The sequence below is a fragment of the Electrona antarctica genome (assembly GCF_951216825.1).
Source record: "Electrona antarctica genome assembly, chromosome: 24".
Lineage (NCBI taxonomy): Eukaryota > Metazoa > Chordata > Actinopteri > Myctophiformes > Myctophidae > Electrona > Electrona antarctica.
The window spans coordinates 22,797,725-22,816,104 of NC_136803.1; the positions used below are offsets into that span (position 1 = coordinate 22,797,725).

The 18,380-nt window shown below is 43.5% G+C and overlaps 2 protein-coding genes across 5 annotated transcripts in view; one reads left to right on the plus strand and one right to left on the minus strand.

The window, feature by feature from the left end:
* LOC306916891 (FUN14 domain-containing protein 1) lies at window positions 1-5,582 on the minus strand. Of its 2 annotated transcripts, none has more exons than XM_079494976.1 (5): window positions 5,470-5,582; window positions 4,716-4,890; window positions 4,184-4,259; window positions 3,267-3,395; window positions 1-1,891 (listed from the first exon to the last, which is right to left on the minus strand). In XM_079494976.1, exons 1-5 carry the CDS (start codon window positions 5,492-5,494, stop codon window positions 1,814-1,816), a joined length of 483 nt encoding a protein of 160 aa, XP_079351102.1. In that variant the 5' UTR covers window positions 5,495-5,582; the 3' UTR covers window positions 1-1,813. The 2 variants fall into 2 exon arrangements, with proteins under 2 accessions (XP_079351102.1, XP_079351101.1); XM_079494975.1 differs by having other exon boundaries at window positions 3,261-3,395.
* Window positions 5,583-6,084: 502 nt separating this feature from the next.
* Window positions 6,085-18,380, plus strand: part of LOC306917479 (lysine-specific demethylase 6A-like) — a 61,782-nt gene continuing 49,486 nt past the window's right edge. For all 3 annotated transcript variants that reach the window (XM_079495715.1, XM_079495717.1, XM_079495716.1), the window contains exons 1-2: window positions 6,085-6,918; window positions 7,125-7,191. In XM_079495715.1, coding sequence (XP_079351841.1) covers window positions 6,677-6,918; window positions 7,125-7,191 — 309 coding nt within the window. In that variant the 5' untranslated portion in view covers window positions 6,085-6,676. The remainder of the gene's footprint in view (window positions 6,919-7,124; window positions 7,192-18,380) is intronic.

Genomic DNA, 18,380 nt, shown 5'->3' on the forward strand with positions numbered 1-18,380 from the left:
TCGAAGTTAGCCAAATCAGGCAACTTTATTTCAAAATAGAATGAACAAAGCAAATGAAGACATCATAAAAATGAAAAAAGTAAAACAATACCACTACAAGAAACCAAAAAAAAGAAACCCTTTGCAGTACAGAGGTAAAAAAGAAACTAAAAACAGACAGCGTATATCTGAGACATATTGCACCATTAGAGAAAGGCAAAACCATCTAACCGATAAGCAACTCAACTTATTGATCTGGTATAATCTATATATATATATCCAATGTAATACACAAATGCAGCATCAACGTCTTGTTGCTACAGCAACGTTGCAGACTGTACAATAACAAGAACCACGGCTGGTGGCCTGGCGTTCCCCTTGACCAGTGGTTCTCAAAGTGGGCTCCAGGGGTCCTTGAGGGGGTTCTTCGAGGGTCCCCCGCTAAATGATTGGTAATTAGGAACCAAATGGACCCATACAGGTGTGTAACTCTGATTCTTTACCGTCAGTTATACTGGGTTTGTGACCTAATAATAGATAGCGGGGGTGGTCGTTGAAGGATTTTGGGAATCACTGCCCTTGGCGACAGGACTGGCATCACCTTTGGCGAGTAGTACCTGTGAGAGGGCGGGGCGATGTTGGGGTGTTAAAGATTCCCGTCCGGTAAATAAAGAGAATGCAAGGATTTCAATGGCCAGAACAACAAATTAATCCTCAGTTTAACATTTTAAGCTACATTCAACACCGAGTTGAGGGCTGCTGTGTGTGTGTTTGTCGCAGTTTTTTGCACATTGTTGCTGGTGGGCAGAAACCATTAATTTATACCGTACTGTCTTGTACAACTGTGTTTTCTTTTACTCAAAAGTAATGGTTTCGGTTTCCACCAGAGAGTGATGACATGCAGTGTATTTTACAGTCATTCTGCAGACAAACGTTCGTTCAGCCACAGCAGCAGCAAAAACTGGCCGAGTCGTTTGCTAAACTCCTTATTTGGCTGGTAGAACACACTCACATTCATAAACTTCAGTTCAGGTACCAATTCCAAATTCCATTCTGATGCTATTTGTAGTTGTCACTTTTTGTAGTTTGTAATTGTCACTTCTGATGCTATTATTTAGTGTCACTTTTGGCCTATTTATTTACAGTAGTTACTCATTTAAAGGATCACTTCACCCATTTTCGGTCAACAATGTTCATACATTTAGGTCCTCACAAATGTTCATCAGAAAATGGCACCATTTCTGTCTACTCACCCTGTGTCTCGAAGAGACCCGTCTACATTGACATAATGATATTAGTCAGGACCAGGGGGAGTCAGATTAGTGCAGATCAAGCTAGGGAAAGCTTAACGTACATAGAGGAACATGGCTTGGTGACATCATAGTGACACTTTCACCAGTCTGGCACATTTCTACATTATAACATCGCTCCATGGAGAGGTGGAAGAGAAGAGTGTTCCCCAATACATTCCAAGCACCAATTCCAAAATATGTTTTAAGAACTAAATATCCAATTCCAAAAGTCCTCCCTGGCTTTAAACACAAGCCTTGGCTTGGGACCAGAATCACAAATTAACAGAATTGTCAATGGAGACAACAAAGTCACAGCACTGTTACAGCAAACCATGCTAAAAAAGAAGAAAACGTTTTAACTCCAAAAACGCAGTATTCAAACGGGTTCCACACACATTGTTGTTAGGGTAGTGAGGTAAACAATGGAACAGCAGTGAGTCAGTGACAGTGTGTACTATTGAGTGTGGCGAGCGGATTCACAGTACTATGAACGATAACTTATTGTGGTCTTATCGGGAGTTTGATGGGGACAGACGGCACCCTCATGAGGCCATGCCGAGTAGGAAGCCGCCGACAAAGCCACTGGAGACCACGACGTTCCTCTTTATGAAGTCTGTCGCCTGGAGAGAGGAGAGGAAGTGATGAGATGTTTCCCCTTAGACCCAAAACCCCAACCTGACAATCACCTGGAATTGTAGGAGTTGAGGCATTATAGCCGTTCTACAAGCTCAGCCTGGCTGTACATTTGAAATGTCTATATATTTTCAAACAGAAGCCGTACAAAGTGAATTTCGGCCCATGGGGAAAATTGGGGAACCCTGAAATATGGGCTAGATACGCAGAAATACTTTTTTGTAGATTCCAAACTACGTTGATAAGATAATCAGCAGGAATCACAGATGCATTTTCTAATAAATATTCCTAATCAATGCTACCAGTGCATGCTTTATTGAAACTATGACATTGCACTATAAATCAAGTGTGAGTTTAAAATGTGCTGGTCTAAAAATGCATGAGAAGCCATGTCTACTGTACATTCTGTCGTATGTGTCTCAACAAAAATAGCAGATCTACAAACCCATGTGACATGTGTGCTTGCAGATCTGCTATTTTTGGAATCAGCTTAAGTTACTTTGCATTAGAGAGCCTGCTATGTAAATGGAGATGACTCAACTACTAGTGGGTGTACTATTTCAAATTATACTCTAGAGGGCAGTGCTGATGCATTGTGCAGCTTGTTTCCAAGTGGAGAGTAGACCACTGTACAGTATATTGTCTGTCGGGTAGAAACATCATGTCCAAACAACTGTTACTATTCAGGATATAAACTCAAAAACAGCAAACATAGCAGATCTACAAGCTCAAAATACAGCACCATCAGCTACTTTTGAGAGCTTTTGTGTGATGCTGTAGTTACTAGTTAGTATGATCAAGTAGTAGGGCATACATTTACAAAAAAAAAAAAAAGGTTTGAGGTTTCTGGCTGACAGCAAAGATATGTTGAAAGGAGACCACGTTAACTAGGCTAGTGGTGCTCAACCACAAAATAAGAATCGAACAAAATAACCATATTTCAACTGGAGACCCCTGCACCCTGACAAGTACTTGGAAGTGTAGGAGTTGAGGCATTGTTAAGTTTGACTCTGTTCCACAGATAAATATTGTGAAAATAGCTTTTTTAAATTTTGCTCTTATATTATTTGACAGGCTTCATGGAGTGTGTAATTGATAGAAAACAAATCATTTTGGTGTCCATTTACAGTATACACTCTCAGAGTTATGAGGGTCCTTGAAATTTAAAGTTGGAGAACCACTGTACACTAAATGGAACAGAGCCTTCATTAGTATCAGCAGTAACACCTGTGAAAGAAGTAGGGAAGGGGGCTGGCAGTAGGAGCAGTTATTCTGTGTGCATAGAGCCTGTTACTCCTTTAACCACAGCAACTGATTCATAAGGAATAGATAAAGAAAACTCTCTTCTCCAGGTACCTTTACCTCCTCAATGAACGAGTTGATTTCAGGAGCTGCTTTGTTGGCCTTCTTCTTCAGGTGCTTCTTGGCTTTGTTCACGTCTTTCTCCACCTTCTTCCAGTCCACCTGCACGTACCCGCTGTGATTGGCCAACTGTGGGGCGACAAAACCGCGGGACGATGAGGATGACATAATCACTGCAATATGTGGCCAAACAAAGTGTGATGATTAACACGTCGTCGTCGTTACCGACCTACAATAGCAGACCTACAAGCCATGTCTGCTATTTTCTTCACGCAAGCAACACTGTCGTGTGATGAAGTATGAATGGGTATTTAGCATAATTGTGACCGAAGGTCGCAGTTAACTATGGAATCGTGCATTTCCTGTCCGTCAGTGTATCACTCAAAATCCCCATACATGGGAAAGCCCATGGTGCCCAGGTCTTGTGACATCATCAGTGATGAAGATCCCTGATGTCATAGTAAATGTGACCTGCTGTCGCAATTAAGCCCATATATGAAGATCCCTGATGTCATCAATATTTACGTTCTCAACAGGCCCGAAAATTAAGGCCCGGCCCTACCTGGGCCCTCATCAAACCCTGTACACTCAAGACACTGCCCCCACTATCACCCTTAGATCTCCATATATGGAGCTGACCTGACATTCCATATGTTGATCTGACCTCATCAAACCCTGTACACTCAAGACACGCTCCATATGTGGCCAGTACAGAATTCATTCCATGTTGATCTGACCTCCCATGCAAAAGCGCCAGCGCACGCCCAGCAGTCTCCTGTCACCCAGGCGGATATGTTGATCTGACCCCCCGTGCCAAAGCGCCAGCGCTCACCCATAGTCTACTGTCACCCAGGCGGATGCATCGCTTCTCGCCCTCAGGCGTCTTACTGGTAGTATACTGTAGTTTTTTCCCCCACCTGTAACAAGAGGAATCCTCCGCCCGCGGCCGTGGCAGCTATCTTCCCGACTCTCTGGAAGACGTAACCTGCACACCTGGCAGGGGACAGAGACATAGGTTCCACTGTTTTATCCATGACAGCGGAAACAATTCAATGCCATTTTATTAACCCATTAAAACCGGGTCATTTTAGATTTGGGCTATAAGTGTCACGATTTTTTTTTAATAGAAGAGATATGCAAGCTTACAGTGTGTCACTTTGTGCTGCACTATGAGCTTGATCTTCCATTTTTTTAAGATTTGTTTTTTTTTGCTTTTTCTGCCATTATTGATAGTAAACAGTAGTCTGACAGGAAATGAGGAGAGAGAGAGAGAGAGAGATGGGGAGTGACACACAGCAAAGGTCGTTGAGATCGGGAGTCGAATCCACGTCACACTGTCGGGCGGGATTAGCAGCCTAGGTGCCCGGGCCAAGATCTGCCACTTTTGAAAGAAATGTATATATATATATATATATATATATATATGTGTGTGTGTTCTGTGGACCCTACCATCCAGTGACCCCTCCCATCATGATCTGTGTGGCCACGGAGTACTTCTCTGCAATGGGCCCCGAGTTGGACCCAAACACTCTGCTCCACCACTGGTGTGTGCGAGCATATTCTGTCAAATCCACCACCTCATAAACCTCATCTTCACTCTCTGGGTCATCCTCCTGACCCGTTTCTGTGTGGAAGAGGACACCATTTTATTACTTCTATTTTACAGACAAATTATTCAGCCAGATAGGTAGTTAGTGGGCTGAATACCTACAGTATGATACCATTGTCATTATTAACTGGTCAAACACACACACACACACACACACACACGGCTTTATTGGCATGAGAAAACGTACGTTTACATTGCCAAAGCAAAGCACACACACCCCTCTAAAACCTATGATGAAACGAAAGGACAAAGCTAGGCTAACGACGAGAGATGATCTTCGACTCGTCTTTCAATTTAGTAATATTATAGTGAGGTCCGGGGGGTTCCCTAGCAAAACGAGGAACAAGTCCAATTTTATGTTTCGTCTATTCGAAAATAGCCGATCTACAAGCTCACAACGCGTCGCATCGAAACGCGTTGTGAGCTTGTAGATCGGCTATTTTCGAAGACATCTGTAATTTCTTCTCTTATGGTTGTCCCTGGCACCAAATCTGTCAAAATGGGTGGTCCGTCGACAAAATTAATATCAATTTGGGGGTCCTTGACATGAGAATGTTTGATAAAAATCGGCGGGGATAGTTTGTTGTCACTCACCTTCTCTGTGGTCCACCGACGCCATTTTGGATCAACTGCCTCTTATGTCACCAGTATGTTGACAATACTGGACTCCGCCCACTCTGCGTGATGCTCGGCCACGTCACTCAACGCTCTGATCTTCACGTACACATTGTTGTATTGTTTATTTGTATGTTTGTCTTGTTTTTTATTTTCTGTGTTTTTGTTGTTTGTGCTGAATAATTACCTGAATTGTCTATCATATTTCTCGTCAAAAAAAGTTGAAGAGAATACAAATGTATAATAAGAAACAATAAAACCCAAAATTGATTAGACCTCATATATTCAAACTATTGCTCTGGATTAAAGAGCATATGCTAAATGCCTACATTGTCATTGTTGTATGGGAATTATTGGATTGTTTTAATATAGTTTATTAGACAGAAATGTAAAACAGCAACAGTCAACAGAACAGAGTACAGTCAAACACTCAATGGTCTAAAACAGATAGCCCATTGGGCCCTATAATCAATTAATAAACATGACGAATAACAACATATAATGTATGTATGTTTGTATGTATGTATGTATGTATGTATGTAATATGTATGTATGTATGTATGTATGTATGTATGTATGTTATCATATGGCTAATAGCCTATATGGGAATAAACAAAGTTGATTACAAAATATGAAATGATGTGGCTACTGTAGAATACACAGAGTTGAATATTATGTGAATGCAATGTATGGGACTAATGGGAATAAACATATAGCAAAGTCATATGGTGGCACGCGGCCGCTGTCATTGGCCGATGAGACACGGGAGGGCGTGGCTACAGCGGCGCGTGGGTTCGCTCGGGTGACACAATTATAACAACTTTAGCCCCTCCGTGGCTGCAAAGGATTTACATGGTGCAGAAAATCAAACAGAATTTCCATTCCGGATTATTACCTTTTTTAATTTTTTTGTAACCAGAGACAGAGACACCATCAACGACAAAACACGCGCGTTGAAAAAATGTGACGTTTTGAGGAGAGCCGCTGCGCTCGCGCTCCTGTCTGTAGAGAAAACGGGGGGATTGTTGTACTTCAACACCGAAGAACCGCATCGGTTTTTTCCCCCCTTTTAAACTTTCTCGTCAGTTTATAATCACGATATTTTAACAGGTTTTTTTAAAATTATTATTTATTTTGTTATTATTTCCCTCGGAGTTCTCCGCTCCTCGAAGCCAGGTTGATTTCCATGCAATCTCGCGGTGTTGGTGGTGGTACTGCTGCTGGTGTCGCCTCCTCCTCCATCATCGCCGCCGCTCGGAGTGTCTCGCGCTCGGCTCGCGCTGCCGCCGCCGCCGCCGCTGTTGCGGCTGCTGGTGATGAGGAAAAGAAAATGGCGTCGGGGGGAAAAGCGAGCAGCGAGCCACCCGAGCAGGAGGACTTCCCGACGCTGACAGCCCAGGAGAGGGACGCTCTGGTCGGCGTGGACAGGTCGGCACGGCGTTTTTTTAACAACGCTCCTGACGCAACATTTTTCAACGGTCAAAACTAGGGTTTCTCCCCTCTCTTTTTGCTCTGCACGTCGACGTTGTCGAAGCGTTGTCTCAAGGAAGGGGGGGGAAACCTAGTTTTAACGGCTAACTGACAGTTTGTTCTTCTTCTTTCTTGTGTTGTTTTTTCCCTTTTCTTTTTCGCAGCTCGCTGTTCGGGTTTCAGAGGCTTCGTGAAGATGGCGCCAGCAGGACGAAGGCCCTGCTCGTCAAGGTAAACTATAACGGCCGGTAACGGCCACCGCTCGAGCGGTTACGGAGAGAGAAGGAGCAGCTCGCGCTGGCGGCGCGGGGCGGCTTGTTTTGGGGCTGTAGCCACCTTTAGCTTAGCTCAGTGGTGTAAAGTAACTACGTACATTTACTCAAGTACTGTACTTAAGTATATTTATATATATTACTTAATACTGGAGTATTTCCAAATTTCAGTACTTTACTTCGACTCCACTACATCTCAGAGGCAAATATATATTGTACTTTTTTACTCCAGTACAATTATTTAGTTTATTACTAGTTACTAGATTTGTATTATTTGGAAATAGCTGATCTGAGCTTGTACTAGTAGATCTTCCATTTTTCTAAATATGTTTATACATTGAACTTGTGAATGAGACATTCTGCATAATGAGTAGGCCTAGTGTACTCGAGTATTTACAGTACATTTTGATACCAATACTTTTGTACTTTTACTAAAGTAAAATTTGAATTCCGGAGTCCGGACTTTGTAATGTAGTATTTCTACATTGCCGTATTGGAAAATGTACTTTTAGTTTTCCCACCACTGGCTTAGCTTATAGCTAGCACGGAGAGGAGCGATTCATACACAACAAGCAAAAAAAAAAAAAAGCAAGGCCCCCGTTGGTTCACTGAGGAGGGAGGCGGCCTCCCGGTTCGACTCCTTGCTCGAATGAACGCCTTTCAACGGCGGATGGTGTCGACGTGCGTTTCTCCGGTTGGAAACGCACTTGTTTTCTATTCGTACGGGGAAGTGCATTAACGTAGCCCACCACAGAGCACACAGCCTCCTCTATTAGCCTGGAAGGGGAGCTAATGTTGCTAACTGAAGGAGGCTGCACCTGCGGGCGCAGCCGGGGAAAGGACGCTCCTCTCCGGGCAGTTCATGCTGGGTCACCCCGGTCCCGGTCGGCCGTCGACCCAAGCAGCAGCACCAGCGCGTTATTTATTATGCTGCTTTGTAAAGCGCAAATGCACAATATAGCCTTGCATACACGTAACCGACGTCACCGTGGCTTTTGTTTTTGTGTAACTGTGTGTGTGTGTGTGTGTGTGTGTGTGGTTGTTGTTGCACTATTATTAATGAGGAAACTTTGATGTTGCTCTGCAGATTGTGTCCATCTCATGCTGTTTTCCATGAACGCATCAGTGGGTGGATGATGATGATGATGATCAAAAGTAGTAAACGTTTAAGTTATAATCCTGCAGGGTGGAGAGAACGCTGGTTGTTAAACTGTAGGGGAGGAGGGGCAGGTTGCTTTAGTTGTCTGTGCATTTTGCTTTGCATTGAGTCAGTGCATGCTCATGTTCAGGATCTGCCCCGGTTGTTTTTTTGAAGGAGAAAGTCTGCAAACGACTTGACATTTACATGTAACGTTAATTGCTCGATCGCTGCCTGGGTCAGTCCAAGATGGCGGGACATGGAGGAGTGACACCGGCAGCTATGATCATACCCGGTTTGATATGAACAAGATCGACCCTGAAGCTCTCCCGAGTGTTTCCTTCGAGCTTTAGATCGTTGGTGTGTCATTCTCGTTATAGGAGCCACAGTCAGTCTCTTGCTTACAGTCTTGCATCGCTTCTCTGCATGTGTCTCTGTTTGTGATATGCAGATGGCAAGCTGAGTTTGAAATGCATTTATTGGACCTGTAACTTTAACGCCACAAGCTGCAAGCTTAACAACAGGGCAGAGCAAAACGTCTATGCATGTGTCCTGCAGCCCGGCTGGTGTTTGACAGCGCATCGGGCTGGTCCAGCACTCTGAATGTGCTCGCTAGGTGGTGTGGGATAGCTGCATTCAAAGCAGTGCTGTAGTGTAACAGTGATTCTCAACCTTTTGAATTGCAATGCCACCCAGTTTGACATGCATTAGGTCACAGACCCCCATTTGATACAATTATTTATCTCTGGGACCCCGATCTACACTATGGAATCCTCACGGTCATTTTTCATAAGGGTCCATTTGGCTCCATTTATACATGCAGAGTTACAGACTCATAAGGGTCCATTTGGTACCATTTGCACAGAGTAGTTACACACCCATAAAGGTCCATTTGGATGCATGGTGGTCCCCAGACCTGGTGTTGATATAAACAGTTACTGTTGCAGAAACGGTTTCTGCGGGCCATGCAGCACAGCCATACTCTTAGACCACAAAACCACCTTATTTGCATCTGAGTTTGCACACTTTGTTCTGGTATATATTTTTTGTTGCAATGGGACAGTGCAGTTTTTTTGTCTGATCAAAAAAGAGAGACCTTGCCATGGTAGCAGCCATATAAAAATAACATATAGCAACGAAACACAATTATAATGCAACATATCTTTGCTGTCGGGCGGAAAACTTAACCTTGTCTGTCATACTCGTACTGTCTTTTCTTTTAATGAAAAAATAAATAAAGGTTTCAGGTACCCCCCCAGAAGCAAAGATTTGAGTTAAAACGTTCGCTGTGAAAGAATAGTTTATTTTTCGTTCACTGTGAAAGAATAGTTTCTGTGGTGTAAATTCAAAGTTTAAAATAATGGTTAAAAGTGGTTTAAAGCTAAAGTGACACGGATGCGTTCCAGGTCTTAAACGGACATTTCACCCTTTTTGCAAAATAAATATGTTAATGACGTTAAGAAGATTTGGAACACTTTCCTGGGGGTCTTTGTGTGTAATTTGTGGTTTTAGATATTTTAGCAGTGAGCCCCATAGATAAAATAGATGCCTCATTGGCCGCTGCTGTTCGTTGGAGCCATGTGTGTTGAAGGAGGGGCGGAACAATTTACACTGGGGGAGGAAGTACGCCGGAAGTGTGGAAGGCACGTTACGTCACACTGTCACTCAAGTGATTACTGGCCAATCACAGCGCATCTTTTCCGGGACCCGAACATGTGCTCTGTGATGCACTCTCATGCTTCCGCAGTGCTTCGCAAGGAATCTCGGGAATGTTTTGCCCTGCCTTGAGCACATACGCTCCAGAGCCGGAAAGGGCGTCTACCTTTATATGTCTATGGTGAGCCCAGTGTCTCTGATGTCATGGACACTGGGCTCACTTACTTCCTGGACTACAATTCCCATAATGCACTGCTCCTCCTTGTGGATAGGGGGAGGGCTGTCTTACTGAGACAACATGTAGTCCAGGAAGTAAGTGAGCCCAGTGTCCATGACATCAGAGGCACTGGGCTCACTGCTAAAATATCTAAAACCACATATTACACACACAGACCCCCAGGAAAGTCTTCTAAATCTTCTAAACGTCATTAACATTTATTCCCCGTTACATATATATAACGGGTCTTCAAAGTGTTTTGGCCAAGGAGAGTGATGAAGCAGGAACCCCACTATCTAATATACATTTGCGGATTGGCTGCTCTCGGCTCACATTTCGGTTCGGTTTCTGTGATGCGTTTGCGCTGGCAGATTACGTTTCTCACATCGGCCATTACTCACAGCGTGCGCAGCACGCTCTTCAGAAGCGTTTATATTCTAACCTCGACACACACACAGGAACTGCAGTCACTCTGTTTAGTTCTTCCCATTGCCTACGGCCGATCACGTGACACGCACAACTGAGCGACACACACACAGTTGTGCGGCGAACATAGTGACACACGCTGCACACTTCGGAAGGGAATGCCATTAGCCACAGTTAGCAAAACACGCTAACACCTTCCACTAACCATGTCTTCATCCCGACTCCGCCGGTTATGTCTGTAATCCATTATTCAACCACTTCATACACTTTTTTTTGAAAAAAAATGTGAAACATTTTGTCAAACGTTAAAATATATTTTTCACATCTTTTCTTTTCTTAACATTTTGGACAAAATAGCCACTTTTACAATATATTTTTCACATCTTTTCTTTTCTTAACATTTTGGACAAAATAGCCACTTTTACATCGAGGTGCCCAGATGTCCAAGGTGCCCACTGCCCACTTGACCTGCGTCAGTTAAAAGTGTGAGCCAATAGAACAAAGCGGAGATCCGGGCACACTTAATGTTAAAAAGGAGGAAAACTTTATTCAACCGACCTATACAGTCTTCATCAGGGCTCAACAAGATATACAAATAAAAGTGTGAGCCGATGGAATCCAAGTGCACAGTGGCACTAACTAGCACGTGTGCTCATAATGGATTTTCTCATTAATCAAGGTGCTTGCAATTTCATGTCATTGTCTTTTTATAGCCTGCTACAGTATGGAGTTTAATTCGCTATACACACAAGTTCATGACACGTAACACACACACACACACACACACACACACAGGGCGTGTGTACGGTACTGCGTAGCCCTACATGGACGCTGCTTTGCATGCCCTGACTTGAAGGCAGCCAGTCATAACTGTTCTTTCACCGCAATATTTCTCTATTATTTCCCCCCCTACAAGTTACAACCGTGTGTGTTTGTCTCTCAGATGTGCTGGCTCTAGGTGCTAGACATTCTAGTTTAATACAATTGTATCACTGGTTCAACTTCTATATAATTGGCATCAATACATGTCCCCAAATGGGGGAATGTGTCGCGAATGTGTCTGGTGTTTGTAACCTCATCGTGTTGATTGGCTAGGACTTTTCATGTGGCGGATAAGTCACGCATAGCCAGTGCCATAACCATCAATAAATTCATGTTTTGTGTTGATTTGTTACACATCTATATGTATCGTTGCTGTCGGGAGGAAACCTCCTAACTCCATTTTTGAGGTTTTTGATTTTTTTTGCATACATCAGTGCTATTGAACACCCTTTATGTCTGTGTTTTGAAAATATTGAACCAATGGAAAGTAGTAAACGCTTTGGAAAAACCTCTTATCTCCATTGGATCCTCAAACTGTCTGCTAAAGCAACTAACTCCACCACCTCTCCCCCTCTCATGCAAGTAATTGACAATATATAAAGTCACGAAACCAACTTTGATGGGGCGGTATTGCTTTGTTAGACTTTTCTTAATTTCCTGAAAAATATATTTTTAATTTCCTGAAAAAGGAACATTTTGTAGTTAGGTGGTTTCTTCCCGACAGCAGAGATATGTTATATACTGCATATTGTTTACAATTGTGTCACAGACGTATTCATAGACACAATAAACACTATCATTAGATTCACGTTGATGTGTATTTTGATGTGACATTTAACCACTTAACTTGACCTTTGACTCTGTACTTAGTCCACTCTTTATTCCCTCTACACTACAGCACCCCAAACCTAGCCTGGCTAATAAGCCAGACCGAATCAGCCGTTGGCAAAAAAAAATTGCCTGCCGGCGGATTACAGTCTGGAGAGGCTCAATTGTACGCCCATTTCCTACACCAGAGAACTGGTGTGGCCAATCGGGACAAGGTATGCAATATGGGCGGGCTTTGGTACAGTAACGTTCAATGCTTGAGACCTTTGACTGACAGTAGCTCTGAACAATTGCGTCAAAGAGAAAATGTTTGAACCTGCCCCCCGGGAAACAAGATCCATACACGGCATCTCCAGACTCAAATACCACACGACAGTGTGATTTGAGTCTGGCTTATTAGCCAGGCTACCCCAAACCACCTTCCCTAGTGTGAGGCGTTGTGAGCTTGTAGATTGGCTATTTTAGGCTGAAGTTCTCAGAATAGGGATGCTAGGGTTCAAAAAAGTTCCTATCACACAAAGATTTGTGTAGTAAATCCCCCTAGTATAAGGGTCCCAGACCCCCTGTTGAAGACCCCTGCCCTAAACAATTGCATGCATTCTTTCGCTGTTTATCAGCATCCACTGCCGGTGTTTGTTGCTCAACCATGTTGCTGGTAATGTTTGAGGTGCTATGGGTCATGACTCAGAGTCACTCTCCGTCTTGACGACTTTTATTAGTTGTGAGTGACTGGCCTGGCCGACGCTGTGCGTTCTGCGTTGCATGCACAGCTCTGAGCCCGCCATATATGCACAGTCGCTGGAGGTTCACCATTTCTGACAGAACTGGGTCATTAGGTGTCATTGATACAGCCTAGACTTGGAGCAAGTAGAATGAAGTCACTTCTCCAGTCTCCACGTGTCATTTCACGCAGTCGTTTCTGTTAAAGAGTTGTGCATGCTCTTCACACGCTAGCTAGAGTTTAGAAGGAGGGGGGGGGGGGGGGGGGGGGGTTCGGGGTAAAACAAAATAAATAAGTTTACTATGAAAACCTGCATTTCCCGCCAGTCAGTGTCATGTCACGCCACCATATATGGCCGTCTCCATATATGAAGATCATGACACTGACCTCCTCAAACCCTACATGGAGAAAACTGGATCATCACCTAGATCTGCATATATGGAGCCGGCCAGCAACTCTACATCTGACCTCAAACCCTTAGATCTCCATATATGGAGCTGACCTGTTCTGACAATCCATATGTTGATCCTTCCCCACCCGTCCTTCCTCTTTGATGTCTCCCTTTTGACTGATGCACCCCCGAAGTTATTAGTGCAACCACGCCCGGCTCATCAAACCCTGTACACTCAAGACACGCTCCATATATGGCCAGACCTCATCAAACCCTGTACACAAGACACGCTCCATATATGGCCAGACCTCATCAAACCCTGTACACTCAAGACACGCTCCATATATGGCCAGACCTCATCAAACCCTGTACACTCAAGACACGCTCCATATATGGCCAGACCTCATCAAACCCTGTACACTCAAGACACGCTCCATATATGGCCAGACCTCATCAAACCCTGTACACTCAAGACACGCTCCATATATGGCCAGACCTCATCAAACCCTGTACACTCAAGACACGCTCCATATATGGCCAGACCTCATCAAACCCTGTACACAAGACACGCTCCATATATGGCCAGACCTCATCAAACCCTGTACACTCAAGACACGCTCCATATATGGCCAGACCTCATCAAACCCTGTACACTCAAGACACGCTCCATATATGGCCAGACCTCATCAAACCCTGTACACAAGACACGCTCCATATATGGCCAGACCTCATCAAACCATGTACACTCAAGACACTGCCCCCGCTGCCACCCTTAAATCTCCATATATGGAGCTGACCTGTTCTGATATTCCATGTTGATCTGACCTCAGCAAACCCTGTTCACTCAAGATACTGCGAGGCATGGCCAAAGCATTTCCGGGGTTCCCCAGGCAAAAACGTTGAGAACCCCTGGTCTAAACATCCTAACAAGGGGTCTGGGAAGGGAGTGCATTGCAAGGGTTCACCTATCGTCCGGATGTTGGATCGATGCCATGTCGATACTCGATTAGTTGAATGCACCACTATAGCTAAGCCTTCTCACTTCTAATCAGTGGTAGAAAAATTACTCTAACTACAACTAGACCTTACCCGTTCTGAATATATGAACACCAAATGATGTACAGTGTAGGTGATGCGATGTAACAGATCACATTACTGATTGGGAGGCAATTGTCCTGTCTCGCTATAGTGCACGTAGGCTACGCTAACATAGAGGATTTATCCCCCAAAAAGCATGTTTTTGCAATAAACGTTGTAGAATTCCGCATTTGCAGCGCACCCTATGGATGCAAATGGAATTGCTTTGGGCTCTCCGTTGATTAAACCACGCTCGACATGTGAATACAATTTGGGGTGGATTGGACATTCCGTTGGTGATTTGTGTCATTTTGTGTGAAACAGGCCCCTCCCACTAACTTTGGAAGCCGATTACAGCCGAACGATGCGGACTATGAAAATTCTGCCTGTGGTGTTTTAATCGGATAGGTCCACCGATCATGTGTACCGATCATGTGTACTGAGTTACATGTAAAGTGGGCTGTTATAGCGCCACCATGAGGCCGACTGATGTAGTTATGTATTACATAATTAATACGTTGTTAAATTGAAAAAAGTGCTTCGTTAAGACCTCCATAATATGCTGGTCAATGCCTGTGTGAAATGTTGGAGCGATTGGTGCAGCCAGTGAGGAGCTACGACAGTGTTTGTAGACAGACAAACAGACATTCATTCAGACATTGAGTGAATTATAGTATGATATGATGATGATGATTGAGTGAATTATAGTATGATATGATGTTTTAATTAAAGGACCACTTTTCAACCTATCTTCATATAATAGGTCTTCACTAATAATCATGAAAAAATGGCACGATTTTTTCCTACTCAGTCTGTGTCTCATAGGAGGGTTGTGGGCAGTTTAGAAACCGTCTTCCAGTGACATCATCATTAGGCAGATTCTTTTTTCATGATTATTAGTGAGGACCTATTATATGAAGATAGGTTGAAAAGTGGTGAAGTGGTCCTTTAAGTAATGATATCAATACTGCCATGTAGAAACACTGTTACATAAGTCGATGTCTGGTTCTCTCTCTCTCACACACGCACTCACACGGGTCCGCCCGATCACTTCCAGTCATCCCGGTTCTCCATACATCGGGCCAGCTCGGTGCTTTGCGCTCCTGTGTCTTGAGTACATCAATGTATGTTAGTTGTCGGATGTCCTCGTGACCTGTGCCCGTGTATAGAGGGTATGCGCATGCATAAAGTGAGTGGCAAAGTGAGTTTAACATAGATTAACGGGGTACAGGCTTTAGTTCCGACATACTATTGGTCCGACTGTCATTAGACCGACACCCTAACCAAAACCCTAACCGCAAGCACGGTGCAACGCATGTGGGACCAACGCATTGTCGGGAGCGACGGGTGATTTCCACATGTCGGACCTTTGGTGTGTCGGATCTGCATGTGCATCCCAGTTTAACGTATTTTTATGCAATCATATAGGACTTTTCGGTTTGGATGTATGGGCTGTCAAGGCCAGATAGTAGTTTTTTCCCACTTAGTAGGCGTTCCCGCATAACGTCTTGTTCAGGGTATGTTGATGATGTCACGCGCATATCCCCTATTGGTTTGTTTCTCTATTTGCTGGCTCGCAGCTCTTGGGGTCTTTGGCAGGGTCCTGCTAGTTCTCCTGGCTGCTATTGTCTGGCTCACCCTTGGCATTCCATCATACAAACAGAAATTGGCTTTGTATTCATAATGATCCAATGCCAAGAACACAATTAAATTGTAATCGTTAATCCACAATCGCAATCTGGCAATTATTGTCAACTTAAATTTGTAATTGTGACATCCCTATCCCAAGTTACATTTTTCCCTCCAGTGATAACACGGCCACATGTGTGTCCTAAGACACTTGGTCTGTCACCACCCAACGCGCTCAGCTGTTGAAAGAGAAAGTCCCACTTTGTCTGGGCCGGTCAACATGTGTTACCACATGTGCTGCTGTGTGTTGTCTACTCTAGATGTGTACTTTCAGTGTCTTATTGGAAGCCGTAGAGTAGACCATGAAGTGGCCACAGCTTAGCTTGGCATTTGGAGGAACAGCTGACTTAGTGTTTAGTGTTGGTGTGACTGTCCAGTGCTTGGGACGCCTGTCCTAGGCAGAATTCTTAACCCATTTTGTGCGGGAACCCCTTTTGGTGTTAGCATTATGTTATGCTTTAGCTATTGAAAAATTGCAGATCTACAAGCTCATAGCGCGCCACCGAGTGACGCGCTACGAGCTTGTAGGTCTGCTATTTTTGAAAAATCGAAGAACGACTGACATAGAAACATAGCTTTTTCAGAAAAGTGTCAGGATGTAGAAGACATTTTTAGAATCTGATCTCAGGTCAAAATGGGTTAATGCATGTCTGGAAATGATCCTCTATATCAGTTGTTCCCAAACGTTTAATCTTGAGACCCAAAAGAGAAATTAGACGTTTGCCTGGGACCCAAGCTCATGAAAATCGCAGATCTAGAAGTCTCCTATTTTCACTACTGTTTTAATTCATGAAAAATTCAGCTTTTTCAGGATTTTCTTCTTCGTCTTCTTCCTGTTCCCTCTTTCTTCTTCTTCGTCTATCTGAGCAAGCCTAAACACATTCCCAATTAACGGTAAATTGCTAAAAAGTGACTCGACGTTTGGGAACCAGTGCACTTACTGCTCTATACTACTGATTCTCTAGTTTTTTGAGTCGAAAGAGACCATTAGTTGCATCTGTTTATTGACGGCTGTGCCAAGCTGTTAAAAAAAAATACTTTTAAGAGTGTTTTCTTAGTATGTTCCAGTGTCTGGATAAGTATTGAAGCGCTTGGGTAATATAGCTCATTGGTTCCCAACCTTGTTATACTTTTTTTTTTTTTTTAATACAGAAAATATTTGGCTCTCCATTAAGTACCACCTTAATAACTGATGTTAAAAGGAGCTTATACCTGCCCATTTTGTTCCATTCCTAAGCCAATATTGTTGCTGCTCTGACTATTCCACTTTTGTCTTTTTTCTCTTTTTTTGGGGGGGGCGACTCCTCTGTGTACCACCAGAGCGGGGATCGAGTACCACCAGTGGTACTCGTACCAGCTGACACTCTTAGTGGCTGAGTCTGCCACATGGCATTGTTTTCCCCCATGTTGTGCACAGCGTATGGTTTAACCCATTCAGGACGGGAACCTCTTTTGGTGTTTTAAGCATTATGTTATACTTTAGCTATTGAAAAATAGCAGAGCTTGTCGATCTGCTATTTTTGAAAAATTGTGAAAATGTGGCGCAAATCTTTAAATATATATTATTTTAGAGCGAACGTTTTTAACTCAAATCTTTGCTTCTGGGGGGTCCCTGGAACAACACATTTTCAGATGGGGGGGTCCGCAGCCAAATACAGATAATTCTGGGGGTCCTTGACATGGAAAAGGTTGAGCACCACTGTTTTCAGAAAACTGTCATAATTTAGGGTTTTTCAGAAAACTGTCGTCATTTAGAAGACATTTTGTAGAATCTGCCTCAGGTCTAAATGGGAGTGCGGCAAATGTTACGATAAGCATCTATTCTATGCTGCATGCTCACACCTGGCATTCTTTTCTCGTCAGATTCTAAATATTTTCAGTGGTTCAGATGGAGTTGAAGCAAAACAAAAACACGCTTTTCTTCATTCTGGGGAAAATATTGGTGGTACACACAAACAATTCACATCCAGTCAGGAGAGAGAACCCATTTATCAGCTTCAATTGTATCTGTCCACTGGTATGAGTTCTCTCTTGATTTGATGAAATTGGTAATGGTACATAGGAAATGAGATGGGGAGATGGGGAGGGAGACCCATGTTACTGAACAAACAAAACACACTATGGCAATGGTTACTATCACAATATAGACACACACACACACGCTCTCTCTCTCCACGTTTTAA

Coding starts and splice junctions, on each gene's coding strand:
- LOC306916891 (XM_079494975.1), bottom strand. CDS start 5,494: ATGGCGTCGGTGGACCACAGAGAAG. Junction 4,260..4,715: donor ATGGGAGGGGTCACTGGATG/GTAGGGTCCACA, acceptor GTCCCCTGCCAG/GTGTGCAGGTTACGTCTTCC. Junction 1,892..3,260: donor CGTTCATTGAGGAGGTAAAG/GTACCTGGAGAA, acceptor TCCTCTCTCCAG/GCGACAGACTTCATAAAGAG.